Source organism: Poromitra crassiceps, assembly GCF_964638095.1.
Source record: "Poromitra crassiceps genome assembly, chromosome: 23".
NCBI classification, from domain to species: domain Eukaryota; kingdom Metazoa; phylum Chordata; class Actinopteri; order Beryciformes; family Melamphaidae; genus Poromitra; species Poromitra crassiceps.
In genome coordinates this window covers 10,696,359-10,720,491 of record NC_139639.1, presented here as the reverse complement: position 1 = coordinate 10,720,491, position 24,133 = coordinate 10,696,359, and the positions used below count along the sequence as shown (strand labels likewise).

At 46.5% G+C, this 24,133-nt stretch overlaps 1 protein-coding gene across 4 annotated transcripts in view; it reads right to left on the bottom strand.

The window, feature by feature from the left end:
* Nucleotides 1–24,133, bottom strand: part of dlg1b (discs large MAGUK scaffold protein 1b) — a 143,662-nt gene that overhangs the window by 27,230 nt on the left and 92,299 nt on the right. For 3 of the 4 annotated variants that reach the window (XM_083659531.1, XM_083659532.1, XM_083659533.1), the window contains exons 7-17: nucleotides 22,767–22,817; nucleotides 22,445–22,569; nucleotides 21,456–21,625; nucleotides 19,976–20,112; nucleotides 18,224–18,368; nucleotides 14,661–14,787; nucleotides 13,498–13,654; nucleotides 12,151–12,253; nucleotides 10,579–10,693; nucleotides 9,295–9,471; nucleotides 6,666–6,732 (exon numbers count right to left, since the gene is read on the bottom strand). In XM_083659531.1, the coding sequence (XP_083515657.1) occupies nucleotides 6,666–6,732; nucleotides 9,295–9,471; nucleotides 10,579–10,693; nucleotides 12,151–12,253; nucleotides 13,498–13,654; nucleotides 14,661–14,787; nucleotides 18,224–18,368; nucleotides 19,976–20,112; nucleotides 21,456–21,625; nucleotides 22,445–22,569; nucleotides 22,767–22,817 (1,374 nt within the window). Of the gene's footprint in view, nucleotides 1–6,665; nucleotides 6,733–9,294; nucleotides 9,472–10,578; nucleotides 10,694–12,150; nucleotides 12,254–13,283; nucleotides 13,303–13,497; nucleotides 13,655–14,660; nucleotides 14,788–18,223; nucleotides 18,369–19,975; nucleotides 20,113–21,455; nucleotides 21,626–22,444; nucleotides 22,570–22,766; nucleotides 22,818–24,133 lie in introns of those variants that run through there. The other variant, XM_083659534.1, reaches the window with a different exon arrangement.

Below are 24,133 nucleotides of genomic sequence, written 5' to 3'. Positions count from 1 at the left end.
ACACACCTTTTCAGGCTCCATCTGGGCCCTTCTTGATCTAACTTCGTTCTCTCTCTTTCCTTATTAAAAAAAAGAAAAAAAAAAACTAAACTTGTACCACTGTTCCTTCAGAAGTTGTAGTTGTCATAGACTGTGCTCCATAGTTGATTGCTCTATTGCTGACAAAAAATGTGTTATTGTAAGTCGCTTTGGATAAAAGCGTCTGCCAAATGACGTAATGTAATGTAATGTAATGTAATGTAATGGGTGTTGAGCCTCAGCCACAGAGTCAGAGGAGACACATGAAGGGTGTTGAGCCTCAGCCACAGAGTCAGAGGAGACACACCAAGTGATTTGTGGTCCGGCCGCCCCCCTGCAGGCCAGACACCAGCTCTCTTTCTCTCTCTCTCTGTCTCACACACACTTTATCTCTACAGTAGCGCTTTCTGTGAAGGTCATGTCCATAATGAATTATGAGCACATTCATAAGACATTATAATGCATTTATAAGGCTTTATAAAACTGCTTATAAATGTTTATAATCATGCACAAACAAGGTTTATAAAGTACTCTAAGTGGTGGACATAATGTATTATAATAAACATCAATGATACGCTATAGCACGACTTATAGGGTTTTATGTAACAGTTATGAAGCCTTATGAACACTATTTGCAGGCTGCAAAACAAGTGTAAAACAAAAAACATTATTCTTTCAAACACTGTTGTCACTTTAACATGGCGGTACTCTATAAATAAAGCATTATGAATGCTGAACTTATAATACATTATGTCCACCACTTATAATCCTTCATATACCTTCTTACAAGCTGTCACTTACTATACTTATAATAGTTCGTACCTTCTTACAAGCTGCCATGCACGATTCATTGATTATAAACATTTATAAAGAGTTTCATAAAGCCTTATAAATGCATTATAATGTCTTATGAATGTGCTCATAATGCATTATAGACATGACCTGTTAGCATTTTGGTAACCCCCCCCCCCCCCACACAGACACGCACGACCCCCCCCCCCCCCCCCCCCCCCCCACACACACACACACACACACACACACACACACACACACACACACAGTCTTGTACCATTGGTATGTGGAGATAAGAGTGCAGAGTGTAGCCACAGAGTGAAGGAGACAGAGGTGAGGGAGGAGCCTGGAGAGGCCGCGCACTCCCTGACATGCAGGCACCACGCGCTCCCTGACATGCAGAAACCGTGCGCTCCCTGACATGCAGACACCACGCGCTCCCTGACATGCAGACACCACGCGCTCCCTGACATGCAGAAACCGTGCGCTCCCTGACATGCAGAAACCGTGCGCTCCCTGACATGCAGACACCACGCGCTCCCTGACATGCAGACACCACGCGCTCCCTGACATGCAGAAACCGTGCGCTCCCTGACATGCAGACACCACGCGCTCCCTGACATGCAGAAACCGTGCGCTCCCTGACATGCAGACACCACGCGCTCCCTGACATGCAGACACCGTGCGCTCCCTGACATGCAGACACCACGCGCTCCCTGACATGCAGACACCGTGCGCTCCCTGACATGCAGACACCACGCGCTCCCTGACATGCAGACACCGTGCGCTCCCTGACATGCAGACACCGTGCGCTCCCTGACATGCAGACGCCACGCGCTCCCTGACATGCAGACACCGTGCGCTCCCTGACATGCAGACGCCACGCGCTCCCTGACATGCAGAAACCACTCGCTCCCTGACATGCAGATGCCGCGTGCTCCCTGACATGCAGACACCGCGCGCTCCCTGACATGCAGAAACCACTCGCTCCCTGACATGCAGAAACCACTCGCTCCCCGACATGCAGACACCACACGCTCCCCGACATGCAGAAACCGCGCGCAGAGGAAGCTTCACTGCAGCCACATGCCAGCAGACAGTCACAAACATCCAGCTGGTTTCTCTCAGCCCCCAAAACAGCCTGCGGTGTCGTCAAGTCACTATATCTTGAGTCCAAGTCAAGTCTCAAGTCCCCAGTGTTTGTTCCCGGTGTTTGAGTCCGAGTCCAAGTTCGAGCAGTTACTGAACATGAGCGTGAATCCACATGTAGGTGGAACACACGTGCCTGCCCGTGCACAACATGTAATAATGTCACGGTACTGATATAGCTATCCATATCTTATGCATCTGCATGTCAGGGATCAACGACCGCTGCACCCGGAAGTATAGCCACTCAGATGTTTACAAGCATGCTGATTCATGTTATACTGCCTCTAAACTGCCATGTGCTCAGTTCACTTTACTTTGTTTTGTTTTTGTCAAAGGTCAAAAGCCGTGGCAGTCATACATATTTAAATAGAAAAGGTTTTGGTAACATTTTCTTTGGCTAGTCCACATACAGAGAGTCTACATACAGAGAGTCCACATACAGAGTCCACATACAGAGAGTCTACAGAGGATTTGTAACATTTCAACAGCTTCTGAGTTGACATTCAACAATTCAGTTGTTTGGCTTTATCTGTAGAGGTTTTAACAGCTTATTAGTTGGGATTCAACAAACAGATTGTGTTTGCCTCCCGTTGCACACACCGCCACCTAGTGTCACACACCTGCACCTAGTGTCCCATGTTCATGAATTGTCACATAATATTCTATACTTTTGAGACCAAGTACCACTATGTATCAAACTATGTATCAAACTATGTATCAAAGTATGTATCAAACTATGTATCAAACTATGTATCAAAGTATGTATCAAACTATGTATCAAACTATGTATCAGCAGAAACACTGACACACACACATCTATATATATCTATATATATCTATATCTATATATATACGGTACACACACACACACACACACACACACATCCTTTCCAAAAAATTTGAATATCAAAACAAGTTAGTTTTTTTTCCATAATTCCTTTCAAAAAGTGAAACTTTCATAGATTATAGATTCATTACACAAAGTGAAATATTTCTAGCCTTTATTTGTTTCATTTTTCATAATTTTGGCCTACAGCTCCAGAAAACGCCCAATACAGTATTTCAAGAAATTATTATAGTGTGAAGAAAATCAGCAGTTACTTCTCAGTCATGACTGACTCCAGCCTCAGTCCACTCCCTCTGAATCTCTGCCAAAGTTTTTCATTTGTTTGACAATCAGCTGAAGTCCACGGTTCTCCATGTTATTTCCATGATATTTATCCATGTTATTTCCATGTTATTTCCATGTTATTTCCATGATATTTCCATCATATTCTAATTTCTTTGGAAAGGATCTGTACATACATACCAATGCTCTGGTGGACCACCAGGCGGAGCCACTGATATACAGATCATCTGTTGAACATCTGTTACACAGTTGAATTGTTGATGTTAAACTAATCAGCTGCTGAAATGTTACAAATACTCTGTAGATTCTCTGTAGGCGGACTAGCCAAATAACATCTTACCAACATTGTTCTCTTGTTAGGTCATCTTCCCCTAACCCTGCGCCACTTACTATATACAATAAGAATGTATTAGTCTTAATCGGTTGCATCTTTTCTTATCAGAGCTGAATATTTGATGACTGCCGTGTTAAACATTTTACAGTATGTAGTCATGTAGACTTATACATTTTACAGTATGTAGTCATGTAGATGTAGACTTATACATTTTACAGTATGTAGTCATGTAGACTTGTACATTTTACAGTATGTAGTCATGTAGATGTATACATTTTACAGTATGTAGTCATGTAGATGTAGACTTATACATTTTACAGTATGTACCGTAGTCATGTAGACTTATACATTTTACAGTATGTAGTCATGTAGACGTATACATTTTACAGTATGTAGTCGTGATTTAGGTTTTTACAGTGGTCATTTACATTTAACAGGCTGGTCAATCTAGTTATTCAAGTAAATTGTAGCACACCATAGTCAACTTCAATCAATTCAACCATATTTCACAACAACAAAATTGTGGTTAGTGAAAATCCGGAGCGGCTAGTAACTTTGGAAAACCAATCGCCACAGTGGCCCCTGCTTATCACCTAAACACAGAGAGACTAAACTGCCTGGTGTTCTACTGACAGAAGACAAGAGCAGTAGCGTTAGACCGCGTTAGCTCGCATGCTAACACTTAATTGTTACACAGGAGGTGAAAGGAGAAGAGGGTGAGGAAGGTGAGAGGGTGGGGGGGGGGGGGTGAGGAAGAGGGAGGAGGCGGGAGCAGACAGTCAGACATCAATGGCAAGCGTTTCTGTCTTTGGGGGTGTTTTTTCCTCCAGTCATGCATGCTGCTTTCACTCCCCGTGTTGGCGGGCGTGCGGCGCAGGGCGGGGCCAGAGGTGGAAAGAGTACTGATAAATCCTACTCAAGCTCCAATACTGTTACTTTAGTGAGAATTAACTCAAGTACAAGTACTAGTCCAGGAAATTACTCAAGTAAGAGCAATAAAGAGCATGTTTAAAAGTACATTTGTGTTCATTTAAAGTGATAATCTCTAAAACCCTTTTTACATCCAAAGTCCGGCTAATACACATTTTTGTTACGCAGGAAAGCAGCAGGGGGCAGCAGCAGCATCGCCTTTTAAACTTTTATATCGCACTCTCAACTCTGAAACCCGTAAGTTGCAGGCAGCACGTCTGCAGGCTCTCTGTTCAGATGGCTGCACAGGGCCAGCGTCAGGCCAGCAAAAACAAAATGGAAACTTCCCGTTAAAACTTTCAAAAATAATTTAAACAAGTAAATAGCGTTACTGATGCACGTTGGAGAAGAAAAAGGTGTTTCGAACAAACGACGCTGCAAACATTGTATCAAAATACTTGTGATCTTAAGATTAAATATGAAATGAAACTGTGGCTGTAAAGCATTACTCAAAATGTTGACGTTACAATGACGGTTTTATTTTGAAAGAGCTAAAGCGGACGACCTACGACCTTAGCGAGCAGTCCCAATGCCACTGTGCTGTTGTCATAGTGCGGTGTGCAAAACCAACACCTGAATTTACTCATTTACTCAGTGTACATTTAAACGTACCCAAGTAGAATATCTATTATTAAAATGACTAAAGTAAGAGTAAAAGTATAGCATTATAAAAATACTTACAAATTACAAATCCACCAAAAAACTACTCAAGTTCTTGTATACTTTCCACCTCTGGGTGGGGCGTTTTGGCGCCACGTGTTAGTTAACCCATTGATACCTGATGCAGCATTTGCGTGTAGATCCCTCATTTGTGTGTGTATCCCTTTAAGACCGCGAACCGCGTGACGCGGTTTGCGGTCTTAAAGGGATACACACACAAATGCTGCATCAGGTATCGATGGGTTAAAGCGAGGTCGGGGGCTGGGGAGGCGCACGCATCATCATGAGAAGAGAAACGTGCGGCGAGGCGATCCACGACATGCTGTTAACTGCCAGCTAGCGTTTAATTGCTTTGAACATTAGTCAATCAGACTGATTAGTAGGTGGAATTCAAGTGGTTGCAAATACTGTGTTCATTTTAATGAAGCCTAAAAGATGTAGAGTTCAGAATACAGTGAATGAGAAATTAGCTCATCAGCTAATTCTGGCTGAGGATACGACATGCAAAATAATTCATTTCAGTCATTTAAAAATACAAAAACAGACTTTTTAAATAGACTTAGAAAGTGTCCCAGACTGCAGACTGGTTCAAACAGGGTTCCCACTGCACCTGGAGAGAACATTCAAGCACTTTCCAATGACTTTCAAGGTTTGGAGACATGACTCAAGACGCTCATGGTGAACTCCTTCATGGTCAAACTGGAGGTACACCTGCCAACATTAGGCTGTCAAAAATAGGGAGATTTTCTGGGCTATCTGCAGGTGTACCCCCCCCCCCCCCCCCAATAAATAAATAAATACATTTAAAAAATCTGATTCATCAGGTCCATCAAAGCTCCATCAGTCATGTGCTCCATTGTTCTGTCAATTTATGCTGCTTTATCTCAAAATGCCCGTGCTCTCGTGGGTATCCAGAGAACCCATTCTCATTCAGATATCTTGAGGTCAAGAGGTCAAGGGACCCCTTTGAAAATAGTTTCTCCCTGGCCAAAATGTAGCCTAACCTAGCATAGCATGGCTAGCATGACATGGCTGGTACCAACGCGTGCCTTAGGTCATCTAGTGTCATGTGACAGCAGATACTTCACTGGCTTTAAACTGAGCCCACTACAGCCGTTTGATTGAAATCAGGAGATTAACAGGGAAAATGACCAATTGGGAGCAGAGCAGGAGAAAGGGTTAAAAATAGTGTCTAAAGGGTTAAAGATGGGGAGTGTTGGCAGGTATGCCTGCAGGTGTTGGCAGGTATGCCTGCAGGTGTTGGCAGGTATGCCTGCAGGTGTTAGAAAAAATAGAAATACCTGCAGACTGGAGCAGCTCCAATATATTTAATTAGACACCTGCAGGTGTTGATCCAGAGCTGAGGCAGACTGATCCTTCTGGATCTGAATCAAAATCAAGTCGTTTCAAGGCCGTCCATTCATTTAGAAAACATTCAAGGCCTTATTTAATCTTTCTAAAATGCACAAACCTTCAAGTACTTTAAAGGCCTGTGGGAACCCTGTTTACATGACAGTCAACTACTACTGCAGTACTCAAGAGATGCAACTACTACTGCTGCTACTATCGAGTATGAGCACTAACATCAGTCATCAGGTCACATCAGTCACTCACCCCTCTGTCTCGAGACTTTGCGTTGAACTTGACCGTCTTTAACCTCGCTCTCTCCTTCTTCTCTACCCTGTGGTCAAAGAGGGTGGGAGGTCAAAGGTCAGTGGTGGGCATCATGTCATTCTTACAGTAACAATGAGACTGGCAGCCAGGACAGAGAACATTACAGACATGACACTAGGGGGCAGCGAGGACAGAGAACATTACAGACATGACACTAGGGGGCAGCGAGGACAGAGAACATTACAGCCATGACACTAGGGGGCAGCCAGGACAGAGAACATTACAGACATGACACTAGGGGGCAGCGAGGACAGAGAACATTACAGACATGACACTAGGGGGCAGCGAGGACAGAGAACATTACAGACATGACACTAGGGGGCAGCGAGGACAGAGAACATTACAGACATGACACTAGGGGGCAGCGAGGACAGAGAACATTACAGACATGACACTAGGGGGCAGCGAGGACAGAGAACATTACAGACATGACACTAGGGGGCAGCGAGGACAGAGAACATTACAGACATGACACTAGGGGGCAGCGAGGACAGAGAACATTACAGACATGACACTAGGGGGCAGCGAGGACAGAGAACATTACAGACATGACACTAGGGGGCAGCCAGGACAGAGAACATTACAGACATGACACTAGGGGGCAGCGAGGACAGAGAACATTACAGACATGACACTAGGGGGCAGCGAGGACAGAGAACATTACAGACATGACACTAGGGGGCAGCGAGGACAGAGAACATTACAGACATGACACTAGGGGGCAGCGAGGACAGAGAACATTACAGACATGACACTAGGGGGCAGCGAGGACAGAGAACATTACAGACATGACACTAGGGGGCAGCGAGGACAGAGAACATTACAGACATGACACTAGGGGGCAGCGAGGACAGAGAACATTACAGACATGACACTAGGGGGCAGCGAGGACAGAGAACATTACAGACATGACACTAGGGGGCAGCGAGGACAGAGAACATTACAGACATGACACTAGGGGGCAGCGAGGACAGAGAACATTACAGACATGACACTAGGGGGCAGCGAGGACAGAGAACATTACAGACATGACACTAGGGGGCAGCGAGGACAGAGAACATTACAGACATGACACTAGGGGGCAGCCAGGACAGAGAACATTACAGACATGACACTAGGGGGCAGCGAGGACAGAGAACATTACAGACATGACACTAGGGGGCAGCCAGGACAGAGAACATTACAGACATGACACTACGGCTGAGACTAACATTATTTTCTCCGCTCTATAAAATGTCACAAAAAGGTGAAAAATGTCAATCATTTTCCCCCCAAAGCCCAAGATCACATCATCCTCAAATGTCTTCTTTTGTCCTGACAAACACCCCATTTACACCTGCTTTTAAATGTGACCTGTATCTGGATCAGTTATCTGGATACAGGTCACATTCAAAACCAGGTGTAAATGGTCTGATAGACCGAGAGGTCTTTGTCTTAAATAAACACTTTGCAAATGAGTTTATGGTCTAAAAAAACAATTTTAATTCTTGTTCATGCTCTCATGTCCTCGGTTTTCTAAATTATGGCCCCATTTGGAGGGAAACAGACGATAGTTCTGCTCGCTGACATAACATGAAACATACCTGAGGAGGTGAACGGGCTTCTATATATATATTATATTCCAGGTCACGTATTGACAGATGAAATGAGTACTGTAGCTTGAGGAAAACATTTGTATCTGATGGACTTTAGTGTTTAGACAGTTTGCTCGTGTTTCCACCCTGCTGGTGACAATAAGCATCGTCAGCATGGAGTCTAGTGAAGTCATCTACATTCCTAACTTTTGATACCTTCCTTCTCTGCCATCTTTCTTGTCACTGCGACTCGTTTGAGTGAAGAGGGGCGGGGCTGACACACAGAGGGGCGGGGCTGACACACACACGCTGCAGTGAAGAGGGGCGGGGCTGACACACAGAGGGGCGGGGCTGACACACAGAGGGGCGGGGCTGACACACACACGCTGCAGAGTGAAGAGGGGCGGGGCTGACACACAGAGGGGCGGGGCTGACACACAGAGGGGCGGGGCTGACACACACACGCTGCAGTGAAGAGGGGAGGGGCTGACACACAGAGGGGCGGGGCTGACACACAGAGGGGCGGGGCTGACACACACACGCTGCAGTGAAGGCAGGCAGCCACAAGTAACACAGGGGAGACTCTCACACATGGCTCCTCGCTGTTGTGTGTCGTCTCGAGACGGAGAGAAAGCGAGCGATCTCTTTATAGGCATGTCTTACAGAGTTGGTGAGATAAAATGTGCAAGATAACGTTTATAGCAAATATAGGAAATCCATTTTCTTCATTTCTCCAGTACCGATAAGAGAACCGTTAAAGTTAAAGCTTATTGATCCTCCGGTATTTACAAATTTAGCCCCGGGGCCCGTTTGATACTCGGGTCTCATATGACATCACAGCGCCACACAGGCTGTCCTATGGCACATAAGACACACTGCTCATATATCCAAAACACAATACTTGGGAAATATCGCAATATTCGATATCGGAAATCGACCTAAGTCTAATAGTGTGTGTGTGTGTGTGTGTGTGTGTGTGTGTGTGTGTGACTGACCGTCTCTTGCTGGGGATGACCCCCACCTCCTCCACCTCTCCCTGGGCGGTCAGCTGTCTGGCCTGCCACCACTCGTCGTCCGAGGCGTTCACCACGTGCAGGATGTCTCCGAACTTGAAGTCCAGTCCCTGGCTGGGCAGACCCGAGTCCCGAGTCTTATCGTAGTCAAACAGCGCTCTGCAGGACAAAACAAACAGTGTAAACACAATGACACAACCATCTTTTAAATCGCAGGTTATACGCAAGGTATACTATTCTTTTTTTCTTATATACATATTTACAACGGACACTTTACATTAATACTAATTATTCAATATTATATAGAATAATAAGTGTGATGTAAAGTACTGTAGACCCGAGTCCCGGGGATATACAATAACTAGGCATCTCGCACGCTCGATTCCTAGGCTCGCTGTGCGGCCTCGCCCGCCCTGCAGCTTGCATATGCAGCTCGGCCGCTGCACGGCCTGACCCACAGCTCAGCTGCTGCGTGGCCTCACCTGCCCTATTGGCGTGCGCAATGTCTCCCTCTCTCTCAGTCTATCTCCCTCTCTCTCTCCCTCTGTCTCCCTCTCTCTCTCTCCCTCAGTCTATCTCTCCCTCAGTCTATCTCCTTCTCTCTCTCCCTCAGTCTATCTCCCTCTCTCCCTCCCTCAGTCTATCTCCCTCTCTCTCTCCCTCAGTCTATCTCCCTCTCTCTCTCCCTCAGTCTATCTCCCTCTCTCTCTCCCTCAGTCTATCTCCCTCTCTCCCTCCCTCAGTCTATCTCCCTCTCTCTCTCCCTCAGTCTATCTCCCTCTCTCTCTCCCTCAGTCTATCTCCCTCTCTCTCTCCCTCAGTCTATCTCCCTCTCTCTCTCCCTCAGTCTATCTCCCTCTCTCTCTCCCTCAGTCTATCTCTCCCTCAGTCTATCTCCCTCTCTCTCTCTCAGTCTATCTCCCTCTCTCTCTCTCTCTCTCACTCAGTCTATCTCCCTCTCTCTCTCCCTCAGTCTATCTCCCTCTCTCTCTCTCCCTCCCTCAGTCTATCTCCCTCTATCTCCCTCTCTCCCTCTGTCTCCCTCTCCTCTCTATCCCTCAGTCTATCTCCCTCTCCTCTCTATCCCTCTCCCTCAGTCTCTCTTCCCCTCTCTCTCTCTCTCTCTCTCGTGTGTGTGTGTCACTGATGACATCATCAGTGATATCACAATGTTGTCACAATGCCCTGATGACATCATCACTGATAAAATCATCACTGATTATAGTGACCTCTTCTGGCTGGTTTGTAGGTTTAGTGGAGTCTTACCTGACGTATAGCGACCTCTTCTGGCTGGTCCGCAGCGATCCAGATCCAGAACTGATGCTGCTGTTCATCATCTGCTCCCGCAGGTCGTGGATCTTGGCTTCAAAGCGACTGTACTCTGTACAGGAAGAGGAGGTCAGAGGTTACACAGCTTTAAGGTCCCTGGAAACTTCATTCACAGATTTGTTTTAAACACATTTCACATGTTAGAGATGAGTTGCTGAAAACATGTGAAAAGTCTTAGCACCATCTAGTGGATTTACACCCGTTTTTCACCATTGCTGTGATCAGGGTTTTCTCCAGTCAGTTGTTCTACCTGTGTAACAGCTGGTGTTCCATGTCAAACACACATGAACTCAAATCAACTCTCAATAACTGTCTAACTAAATGAATGTCTTCCATTCAGACTAGCTCATCTTTGGCTACGTTCACACAGCCATCCTTAGTGCTTGAATCGGACTTGATGCTCACATCTGATTTTTTTGTGTGGCTGTTCACACAGACTTTTTAAAAGTGGCCCAGAAGACAGCAGTAAACATGGCGGTAGCTGACCATGTTGTTTAATCTGTTGTTCAAGGTTTAATTTCAATGCCTGCGTGTTGGTCCTCCCCCTCCCTCCTCCCGCCAGCGCAGAATAGTGATGAATGTCGCTCTGGAATTACGTAAAAGTCACATTGAAGTGGTGGACGGCGACGCTGCCAGGAAATGTTTGGATATTGAAGACATTTCGGGAGATGACTTGACGAAAACGCTGAATGAAGCGTTCGCTTCGGCCTCGACGACTGGTCTGGGCCACAGTATGGATATTGGGGTGAATGGGTGCATTTTGGGTGGACAGTTTTTATTGATATTGTATTTGCACTATAGTTTTAGCAATACAGTAGGTGGCGATAATGCACCATTTAAGGATGCCAACTGCCATAAAACTCAACAGAAGAAGAAGAAGTCACATTGAAGCATTAAGTCAGATATGGGCCAGATGTCTGATCACACCGGAGTCACTTTCAAAAACATCAGATTCGAATCTGATGTTTTATCACATTTGAAAGTAGCCCAGGTCGTCTTTAAAAAAGTCACTTTCAATGTGACTTGTACTGTTCACACAGTCATGAAAAAGACTGATCTGAGTCACTTAGGGGGGAAAAGATTAGATTCAGGCACTAAGGATGCTGTGTGAACGTAGCCTTTGTAAAGTCATGGAGGAAAGCAGAGCAGGCAAACAAAGAGTGAGCGATTAGCATCAGAGCAAACGCTGACAGCCACTGAATCCAACTCCTGTGAAGAGAGGAGAAGCATCTCTCTGAAGCTGTTGTTTTCCTCATCTGAACTGAAAGTTTCCACAGTCATTACAGCTGCTGTAAGCAATATTCTTTTGTGTTAAAATAAGTAAAAAAAAAAAAGTTAACAGCTCTATATTCTGACTTCACTGATCACTGATTTAGTGTTTGGTCCGTTTGACCAAGAATGCAGTTGTAACTGATCGATTGTAGATCCAGACAACGTTTCAGTTAATGATAATAATAACAGCTAAACGACCTGACTATAACACTGCCTGCAGGTGTTTGCCGGTCTTACCCTCCGGCCTGTAGTGGGCGACAATGGTGACGGTCTGCCCGGCGTTCTTCAGCGCTGCGGCGGCCTGTTCATGTGTGGCGCTGCGCAGGTCCACCCCGTTCACCTGAAAACAGCAGGGCAGGAATTTATTTTCATTATTTGGGGGGATTTTTTTGCCTTTACAGGACAGGACAGTAGGCAGACAGGAAAGAGAGAGAGGGGGGATGACATGTGGCAAAGGACCTCAGGTCGGATTTGAACCTACGTCAGCCACCAGGAGGCACAGCAGGGCAGGAGGTACACTACATAGCATTGAACAAAAACAGCTCATTGAGTTTAGTAGCAGCAGCAGTTGTAATAAGAGATGGGTATCAATGCTTTCAAGTCAGAAATGTACCTAGATTTGCTAGAAAGATGAACATTTCATCTTTCCGTCAACTACAGTAGGGCGCTGTTAGATGATGTCACTAGGTTGGCTGTACAGTAGGGCGCTGTTAGATGATGTCACTAGGTTGACTGTACAGTAGTAAGGATTTTGAACGTTTTGATGAATCAAAACAACCACAATCTAAGTCAGAAACACAACTGCTCATAGCATGATGCTATGAGCCTGTTAGCATGATGCTATGAGCCTGTTAGCATGATGCTATGAGCCTGTTAGAATTGAAATGACTTCCTACAAACACTGAAGTAGCTGGTAGTCCACTACTGGACTGTACAGTCAACCTGGTGACATTTTCTAGTAGCGCCCTGGTCGGCGACATGCTGAAAATTGTTCATCTTTCTATGACATGTGACATGCAAATGTCCTCTTTAAAGAGGTTTTCAAGCCGCACAATCCGGTTTGGGATCTTTCACTCAGCAGCTCAGGCATGCCATGGAAATGAGGCACCTACATCTGTGTTGCAATTGGGTCCGGTAAGTTCTGGTCGTAAAGGTGCCGGTGATGTTATTGTGCTAACGGGTTTCGGCTCCCAACCTAGTTGTAATAGTAGTACTTTATCAGTACAAGTAGTAACAGTAGTAGTAGTAATAGTATGTGTGTGTGTGAGTGAGTGAGTGAGTGTGTGTGTGTGTGTGTGTGTGTGTGAGTGTGAGTGAGTGAGTGAGTGAGTGAGTGAGTGAGTGAGTGAGTGTGTGTGTGTGTGACGTACAGACACCAGCCTGTCTCCCTTCCTCAGCTCTCCACACAGGTTGGCCGGACCTCCTGTGTGTGTGCATGCCTCTGTGTGTGTGTGTGTGTGTGTGTGTGTGTGTGTGTGTGTGTGTGTGTGTGTGTGTGTGTGTGTGTGTGTGTGTGTGTGTGTGTGTGAGAGAGTGTGAGTGTGTGTGTGTGTGTGTGTGTGTGTGTGTGTGTGTGTTACGTACAGACACCAGCCTGTCTCCCTTCCTCAGCTCTCCACACAGGTCGGCCGGACCTCCTGCCAGGATGAAGGAGATGAAGATGCCTTCTCCATCCTCCCCGCCCACGATGTTGAAGCCCAATCCCGTCGCTCCTCTGTGCAGCACCACCTTCCTGGGTTCCCTATTGGACGACACCCCACACAGGATCTGTCAATCATCCTGAGCTGTCAATCATCCTGACTCAAGTCGACTTCACAGCCGAGTGTGTGATGAAGACAGCAAGCAACTACAGTGGTCTTCCTCCTCTACTGCTACAACAACCCAAACACAAAAAACTTCTACTTATTTCTTCAGCTCTTATTGATCTGATTTATTGATCCATGATCAGTCTGGAGTCAGAGGAATATTGACTCCACCTTGTCTGGCTGCTTTCACCTCCTCACTATCAGCTGCCTGGAATAATGATGATATGTTCTCCAGCAGTGTCACTTTACATGCACACTCATATTCCACTATTACTCAGAAAATAGCAATATTCAGAATTGGACACAGGTCATGTGTCAAAGGTCATGTGACACAGGTCATGTGTCAAACAGCAGATTACTGCTCATTTTAATGGCCCCTTTTTATTATAAAAAAAAACACGAGAAGAAAAAGCTTTTGCATTTAACCACTTTATTAACTTTATTTTGAAACAGCTTATTTTCAAGGCACACAGGTACCGGTCATTTGTCACACATGCTCTGAGTGCAAGCAGTTACAGATATGGTACGTTTTATTTTGATGACATCATAATTCGTAAATTCATATTTATCATCCACAGAACACTTCACCACTCATGTACATATTGTATATATTTACTCGATTTGATTGCACTTGATTGCCCCGCATTCTGCAAAGTAACGTTGCAGACGTCGGCATTTGTGAATTTGGCGTGCAACATTAACGTTAATGTCCCCGTCGCAGAAGACTGCGGGCTCATAACGGTAACGTTATGAATATGGAACACATGTTAACACATCAGCGCTTTCAGTTCATCTGACGCTGCAGACACAGTAGATCACAGCAGAACAGATCCAGACAGACACAGTAGATCACAGCAGAACAGATCCAGAGCAGAGAGTAGATCACAGCAGAACAGATCCAGAGCAGAGCACAGCAAGGTGCTGCCTTCAGGCCTCACTCACCTGGTGACATCGTCGTCTCCCAGCATGCTCTTGGGGGGCGGGGAATAGCGTCCCGAGGGAGCTGGGGGGAGGGGCTGGCCCATCAAACTGGGGGGGCTGATATGGTTCTCCATTTGCAGCGTGTAGGCTGAGAGAGAGAGAGAGAGGGAGGGAGGGGGGAGAGAGAGAGGGAGAGGGTGGAGGCAGACAGAGAGGAGAGAGAGAGAGGGAGGAGGGAGAGGGAGGGGGGAGAGAGAGAGGGAGAGGGTGAGATAGACAGAGAGAGGGAGAGAGAGAGGGGAGATAGAGAGAGAGGGTGAGATAGACAGAGAGAGGGGAGAGAGAGAGAAGTAGGTAGAAAATTCAAAAAAGATCAACTTGCTAGTCAGAAATCTAAATAACTGCCATATTGCTGCTGTCGAATAAATAACGTTTTTTTCTGTTCTCCTGAAACGTCCCCATGTCAGTTATTTGTTCAGTTATTTGTTCACGAGTCATGCAGGAGTAGAACCTGGTCAAACTTCATTAACACATTCACGGCCAACAGTTTTTTCAATACTGTAGGTAGCTTCTGCCAAGGGTTTTTTTGAGGATTCTGGCTCATCTTTCAAGAGCCGAGGATTATTTTCTGCTAGGACTTTGTGAACACAAAATATCTCAAAAGAACTACCGTAAATTCCGGACTATAAGACGCACCGGTCTATAAGCCGCACCTTCAAAGGTGACTATTTTTTTCTTCTATAAGCCGCACCGGACTATAAGCCGCGGGTGTTTTGATGTTTAATTACCATATGTAAGGCTTCGTGCACAGAGGGGATTGTCAGGAATGGATGGCTGTTTGGGGAAGCTCCCATTTATTAACATTTCAACAAAACAAAAGTCAGGTCACTAATCCCCAGACAAAATCACACATTGTGGTATTTTTTGTTTTTTTTACAGTGCACACAGTGTCCGCGGTGTGGTGAAAAGAGGGCAAGAGAGGAAATTAAAACAGAAGTGGATTTATAGTTAGAAAGAGTGCTAAAGAAGAGAGAATTCCGTTTTTTATTTTTTTATTTTAGTTACCCACAGTACTATTGACCAGTCCAACTCAAAAGATATTCGGCAGTTTCACTTTGAGCTCTTGTTCCGCCGCTGTCCATCAATGGTTATGACGAGTCTCGCTGGGTACAGTACGCCAAAGCGATATCCATTGACTCGATGATGCTGTTGTATGTTGCGCGTTTCTGTTGCACCAACGCGGAGGTCCTGCCGGGACGAAAAAGCGCGTACCCTCCCAGGTGAGGGGCTTCTTCCCCGCAGCCTGGAGGATGAGTTGACGGTCGGGCCAGCGGAGTAGGCAGATGAAGATGGCCCTCGGTGGCAGGCCGGAAAGAAAGAAGAAAGGAGGAGGAGGAGAAACCGCCACCTCCACAGCCAGCCACCTCACACACCCCAACTGTTTAATAGTGCCCGGCTCGCATGCCTCTCGGTCGGCTGGCCGGACAATATGCACCCCGCTGCAGCAGCACCTTCGGGAGGTTTTCTCACTGTGTTCGGGACTTCGGCTCTAACTCGGCCAGATGGCTGGACACGAGTGAAACTCTTCACGGTTGCATTATTTTCTTTAGTGAGTGAGTGGATGGACTTCTGCACGTTTTCAAACTTGTTTTCAAGCTGCTCAAAACCTCTGAGCGATGTCGGACTTAATCGATAGTGTTTCACGGAGTAAAAGTTTAGCCCAAGCGGTGTATCTCCAGCCTCCAGCAGGTGAGTCATTTCCTCATTCATGGCGTGATTGCTTCGTCTTTTTCTTTCTGCTTACCTGTGTTGTGTTATGTTATGTTATGTTATGTTGTTAAAAGAGGGCAAGAGAGGAAATTAAAACAGAAGTGGATTTATAGTTAGAAAGAGTGCTAAAAAAGAGAGATTTTTTTTTTTTTTTGGAAAAAATCCATAGATAAGACGCACCGTTATATAAGCCGCAGGGGGCAAAAAAGGCCAAAAAACGGGAAAAAAGCCGCGGCTTATAGTCCGGAATTTACGGTAATAGAATGTGTGCTTTCTCTGTCTAAAATAGTTAGTTTTTATCATGTTCTGTTATGTAGGCATTAGCAGTTGAATACAGCATGGTTTCAGCGTCTGAGAAGGAAAGCTGAGAAAAATGCATGTTTGTGAAATTCGATAGAACAGTCACTTTAACTATTTATTTTTGGCATCAGTGAGACATCAGACATCTAAACAATATAGTTCTGAACAGTAATTTCCTCCATAACAACACCCCCACCCCCCTCTCCTTCAAACTCCTCCCTCCGTGGGTGTGTCTCTGGTGGCTTTGCAGCGTTTGTCACAGGCGAGTCTCTGCTGCCTGTCTGTGCTGCCTGGCTGCTGGCGGCCGCTCGTCGGGCGAGTCTGGATGGGGCTCGTTCGTTTCTGGGTTTTCGGTTGTGAGCTCAGCTGGGATAAAGCTGCGTGCCATTCTGGGCTTTCTGCTGGTGTTTCAAAGTGTGTTGCACCCAGAAACTATTTTTGGAATCCCCCACCGCCAGCTCCCAGCGCGAAAGCGAAAGCGTTTTCGCCAATCCATTTTCATGAGAATGGCTTCCTCACGCTGCTGTTTTTGCTCGGCTTTCTCTAGTCTGGAGAGCACTGTCGCCACTTAGTGGGTCGGTAAAATAGGTTATACACATTCAATAGCTCCCATATTTTTTATATGAGATGTAAAAGGGTTTGATCCACGTCCCACCGTCAATTTTTTTTTTTTTTTTTTGACAAGTTAACTCGTCAATGGCAGTCAACCGTTGTTTTTTTTTGACGAGTTAACTCGTCGACGGCAGTGAACGTGTTAAAAAAATCACTCACAGTTGGTGAGGTGTGGTGGACAGAGACAGAGACACTCACAGTTGGTGTGGTGTGGTGGACAGAGACACTCACAGTTGGTGTGGTGTGGTGGACAGAGACAGGGACAGAGACACTCACAGTTGGTGTGGTGGACAGAGACAGGGACAGAGTCACTCACAGTTGGTGAGGTGTGGGAGACAGGGACAGAGACACTCACAGTTGGTGTGGTGGACAGAGACAGGGACAGAGTCACTCACAGTTGGTGAGGTGTGGGGGACAGAGACAGGGACAGAGTCACTCACAGTTGGTGAGGTGTGGTGGACAGAGACAGGGACAGAGTCACTCACAGTTGGTGAGGTGTGGGGGACAGAGACAGAGACACTCACAGTTGGTGAGGTGTGGTAGACAGAGACAGAGACACTCACAGTTGGTGAGGTGTGGTGGACAGAGACACTCACAGTTGGTGAGGTGTGGTGGACAGAGACAGAGACACTCACAGTTGGTGAGGTGTGGGGGACAGAGACAGAGACACTCACAGTTGGTGAGGTGTGGGGGACAGAGACAGAGACACTCACAGTTGGTGAGGTGTGGTAGACAGAGACAGAGACACTCACAGTTGGTGAGGTGTGGTGGACAGAGACAGAGACACTCACAGTTGGTGAGGTGTGGTAGACAGAGACAGAGACACTCACAGTTGGTGAGGTGTGGTGGACAGAGACACTCACAGTTGGTGAGGTGTGGTGGACAGAGACAGAGACACTCACAGTTGGTGAGGTGTGGTGGGCTGAAGCTGTCGTTCATGAAGACACTGTTGGGTTTGGCCACTTTCAGGTAAACCACGTCAGGGGTGTTTTTCAAGGCAGTGACGGCGTGCTCGTGGCTCACCTCCTCCAGACAGGCGCTGTTCACCTGAACCACAGAGAGACCAGAGGAGAGACAGGGACCACAGGGAGACCAGAGGAGAGACAGGGACCACAGAGAGACCAGAGGAGAGACAGGGACCACAGGGAGACCAGAGGAGAGACAGGGACCACAGAGAGACCAGAGGAGAGACAGGGACCACAGAGAGACCAGAGGAGAGACAGGGACCACAGGGAGACCAGAGGAGAGACAGGGACCACAGGGAGACCAGAGGAGAGACAGGGACCACAGGGAGACCAGAGGAGAGACAGGGACCACAGGGAGACCAGAGGAGAGACAGGGACCACAGGGAGACCAGAGGAGAGACAGGGACCACAGGGAGACCAGAGGAGAGACAGGGACCACAGGGAGACCAGAGGAGAGACAGGGACCACAGAGAGACCAGGGTGGAAACAGGGAGACCAGAGGAAAAGCATTTACCAAAAAGAGACAAACAGGCCATGAACCACAGAGACAGTGTTTTTCATACCATTGCCTTCCATAAAATCGCTCTGGACAGTGAAATTCTATGGTAAAAATGGCTGAAGTGGCAGCCATCTTTTAAAATGGCAGCCACTTTTAAATTGACATGGAATAAACCTGGTTTCTCTGTGGTCATAAATGTATTGTTGAGCAAGATCAATTGTACACAAAGTTTCGCCCAAAATAGTATTTCCGGGCTGGAAATATCGGCCACATTTCCCCCCTGTGGCTAATACTGTATGTTACAATTTCACTAAAGCTTTGTTCACACCGAGATATTTATTTTTCTCCCTGTCGCTCGAGTCAACCCTTTGGAATCGCTCTGTCGCTGTGTTTAAATCGTTCCGCAAACCGAGAGCGCACTCCGCCCTCGGGCCGAGGTGTTCATACTCAGAGCTCGGAGAGAGGGAGAGCAGCACCTGTGTCGCCCCGCTGATACATGTGGACGCGGTGCAGCGAGCTAACGAGAGAGATCTTCACTGTCAAGAAACAAGCGATTGTGTGTCCACAGCTCTAACGTTAGACAGAAACAAGCAGCACACAGCTCTAACGTTAGACAGAAACAAGCAGCACACAGCTCTAACGTTAGACAGAAACAAGCAGCACACAGCTCTAACGTTAGACAGAAACAAGCAGCACACAGCTCTAACGTTAGACAGAAACAAGCAGCACACAGCTCTAACGTTAGACAGAAACAAGCAGCACACAGCTCTAACGTTAGACAGGATGAAAAGGCAAACAACACAACTGTGTTTTCCCCCGATGCAAGAATGAATAAATACTCCGGGGTTACGGCAGCCAATCAGCATTGAGCGACTGTTGCCAGCGAAATTTCGCTCGAGTTGGGATATTTCATCTCGGGCGACGAGCGAATTTTCGCCCTATCGCTCTGTCGCTCAGACGCCCAGCGATTTTTCTCCCGGGCGAATATACCGTACGCTCAATCGCTCGTTTGCATTGACTTTGTATGTAAACTCGATGCCAGCGAAAAACTTTAATATTTAATATTACCGGTTACCAGAGTGGTACTGGATTTCGGTACCCAACCCTAGGCATGTCCTTGCAGCTAACCTAGGCATGTCCTTACAGCTAATCTAGGCATGTCCTTACAGCTAACCTAGGCATGTCCTTACAGCTAGCAGTTTGTCTCCGATCTGCAGCCTCCCATCTTTATGTGCGGCTCCTCCTTCGATGATTTTGGTGACGTAGATGCTGTTATCCCCCGGGATGTGCTGGTTCCCCACTCCGCCCGCTATACTGAAGCCCAGACCTGGAGCAAACCAAGACCAAGGAGAGGGGGAGACTATTATCAAGCTTTCATCAACCTGCGAGGACCAAATGGCGCCTCACAGGACCAGTCCCTCACAGGACCAGTGCTTTAGTACTCGCTTTAGTACTCGAGTCAGGACTCATTTACTGTACTTACTGTACAGTACAGTACAGTACAGTACAGTACGGTACAGTATAGGGGTGTCATGGTACACAAAAGTCACGGTACGTACCTCGGTTTTGGGGTCACGGTTCGGTACGAATACGGTACAACGGGGAAAAAAGCAACAAATCCCAAATTCGGTTTTTTTCCCTTTGAATTTTTCTGAATTCTGTGTTTTGCTTTTTACGCTCATTTTACCATCAGAAATAGAGTCTAATAAGTGGGAATGAATAAATGTCCACTATTTAATAAGATCTAGGCAATCCACAGGTTTGACTCTAGAGCAGCGATTTTCAAAGTGTGGGGTGCGCCTCCCTCTCAGATGTCTGTATTCCAGCTGTTTGACAGGGCAAAGGCATTTCCCCCCACTTTAAATCTTTATTGTACACAAGTTTGTAAACAGAGCGCATGTGTGGAGTAGCCTAATACTCCCACCAACCCCTCCCCCACTGTCTGACAGACAGCGGGGTGCGGGAAGTACGGGAAAGAACCCTGTCAGCGCCTTAACGTTATTGGAGGCGAGTTTTGTTTAACATAATGATTACGTTCGGTCATCCAATGGATTATTGGAACATGACAAGGAGTCATCCCCTCTTCCTCACCGCATCTTGCTTGTCATCCCACGTGATGTAAGTTGCTTGTTTACAAGTTAACAGCTTTGTCAGTGTTATGTAACGTTTAGCCGCAACGCGCAACTATAAAGGACTTTGTCGCGGCTACGTAACGTTACATTAGCAAGCTTACCTCGTTGGCTTGATGTTGACAGAATTTGCAAAACAGCTTATCGCCTGAGTCATAAAAGTCATTAGGATACTGCTCTGCACTTTTTTGACGATGGTAACGCGAGAGCAGCTGGACGCTTCAATATTGTTGTGGTTTGTTCCGTCTGTTCTGGAGCGACCCCCCCGGTAATGTTTCCTCTCCACAAAACGTTCCATTCTGTGAACGCGGATTTCTCTATGGCCCTTGTGTTGTTTTGGTGTGTCTTCTTCTGTGGTGTTTAATTCAATTCAATGCCATTCAAACAGTGTTTAGGTGCTTTACTACCCCCTTCTGGATTTGACGTATTCGTCGTCTTGCTTCACGTACCGAACCGTGATGCCCGTACCGTGAACTCACGGAACAAAAACATGTACCGTGACACCCCTAGTAGAGTAGAGTACAGTACAGTACATTCATACCTTTGGGTCCCTTCACCAGCTTGAGCTCCATGAGTTTCTCAGAACTGGCTTTCCTGCGTCGGACGTAGAGGCGCACCAGAGAGCCCGCCTCCTTCAGGGCCTCGACCGCACGACTGTGACTCACGTCCCGCACGTCTGCCTCGTTCACACGCAAGATCACGTCGTTCACCCTGAGACACAGACACAGACACACAGACAGGCAGACAGACAGACAGACAGACAGACAGACAGACAGACAGACAGACAGACAGACAGACAGACAGACAGACAGACAGACACACACACACACACACACACACACACACACACACACACACAGGGTTAGAAAACTGAGTTAGGGTTAGGGTTGGAAAATGTTTTTCTCCGGTGCTTGGATTGGCTCGTGCACGGTGTCGTTGGATTCCTGGTCGTTAGCGGGGTGAAAGCATGAGTAACAACATAAGAGCATTTTGCGGCTGTTGGAATGTGTATTTAGTGGCTTAACGAGTCATTCTGATAAGTTAACTGACAGAAGGTTGTTGTCTCTACTTTCTACTGCACGCACAGAGAAGACATCTATCTACCTGCTGTGTAACAGAGACTCCCAGACGGACACCTGAGCCGCCCGGCTAACAGCTTCACGTTGGCCTCGGGGAACCTGAGGAGCCTCACCTGATCAGGTGTGTCAGTCACCTGATCAGGTGTGTCAGTCACCTGATCAGGTGTGTCAGACGCAGCCCGCCGCATATTTAATGAGGCAGTGAAAGGACCTGGGCACTGTGGGCGACTCTCGGTGTGTAGTGTTTTGAAAAATGAACTGTCCATGCACATCTGTGTGTGTGTGCGTACGTGTGTGAGTGCATGTGTGGGTGTGTGGGTGTGTGTGGTGAGCGTGTGCGTGCATGTGTGTGTGTGCATGCATGCGTGTGTGTGTGTGTGTGTACATGCATGCATGCGTGGGTATGTGTGTGTGTGTGTGTGTGTGTGTGTGTGTGTGTGTGTGTGTCTACCTCAGCCGTCCGTCCTGGGCGGCGGCTCCTCCGGGGATGACCTTGGTGATGAAGATGCTCGGGTCGTCTCCGATGTGCGGGTTGTCCGTCCCGCCCGCGATGCTGAAGCCCAGCCCCGAGTTCCCCTGGAGAGCGGTCGCCATGACAACAACAACAACAACAACAAGCCAACAAAAACACACAGCGACTGTAAACAGTGGTTTCAACAACATATTCTGTATGACATTTGCATATCCAATACAATATGTCATTGGTCATGTTAATGTGAGTTAATGACAGTAAAGTCAAAAAGAAGAGTTGTGTGGCGGGCAGCGGGTCTCACCCTCTCCAGCGTTATCTCCTCGTACTCATAGTCAGCCTCTGTGCCGTTTACCTGCAGAGAGACAGAGACAATCAATCAATCAATCAATCAGTTTAATACATGTCCTTGAAGGGCAGTGAGAGAGACAGACAGAGACAGTGAGAGACAGTGAGAGAGAGACAGAGACAGTGAGAGAGAGACAGACAGTGAGACAGAGACGGAATGCTAAATGCATTTTTCTCAGCTTTTTGTCTGAAAACAGCCGATGAAAACAACATACATTTACATATTTACATATGTTTTACATATTCATAAAGCAAAATATGATGTGGGTCTTGAAAGATGAGTGAAAATGCTCAGAAACACAGACAATCTGCTGCTGGGTTCTGCAGGTTCTGTTGAATGACTCAAGCTAAATGATGAAACTGACCACATGATGAGAGGGGAGTGCTCACGCTACCCAGACACCAGATGGAGCGTTTATACTTCTCATAAGCACAACGTCCTTCCAGGGCCTAGATCCTCTTAGTGGGGCTCGCAGCTGATAGAAATAATACAATCATGTCAAAACCTGGTTGCCAGGTTTGTGGCCCTTTGGAGCACCAAATGGGGGTTGAAACTCACCATATACCGGTATCTGGCAACACTGCAAACAAGCCAATGCCTCGTGGAGGGATTGGGTCAGTGGCAGAGCGCTTCAGGTGTGACGGGTATTGTTGCAGCTGGCATTTCCTCGTCTTTAACGAGAAATGCGCAAGCTGCAACAAACAAGTCACCAGCGTCCCAGTCGGAGTTTTAACGATAAGCAAAGCAGCTGTCTGGAGGTTTGGAGCTGCATCCCAGAGAGAGACAGACTGGATCAGAATGTTTTCATATATATATATTTTAATCAAGTCGGTGTGAATGTTTTCATCACTTTTAACATTTTTTATATCGTTTATATATATATATATATATATATATATATATATATATATATATATATATATAGTCGGTCTGAATGTTTTTATGATTTTTAACATTTTTATCATTGGTTCTAAATTTTGTATCATTTGTTTTATCATTTAATAAACTAAAAACTAAATCAAACGCTTGCTGTGTGGTTTTGCGGTAAAAGTGTCTCTCCTCTTGACTTTGACCGGCTAGTGTGGCTCTCATGGAGAAAGTAGTGAGGATCACTGTTCTAGGGGGACGAGGAGAGGAAGGGGAGCTGGGATGGGCGGAGTCTGGACACAGCTAAATTACACCTTTTTTACATCCAAAGTCCCACTATTACACCTTTTTTATGTTACCCAGGAAAGCAGCAGGGCTATCAGCAGCAGCATCATCTTTTAAACTTTTAGATTGCATCCTCAAACCACTTTCACTTTCACTTTAATAATAATAAT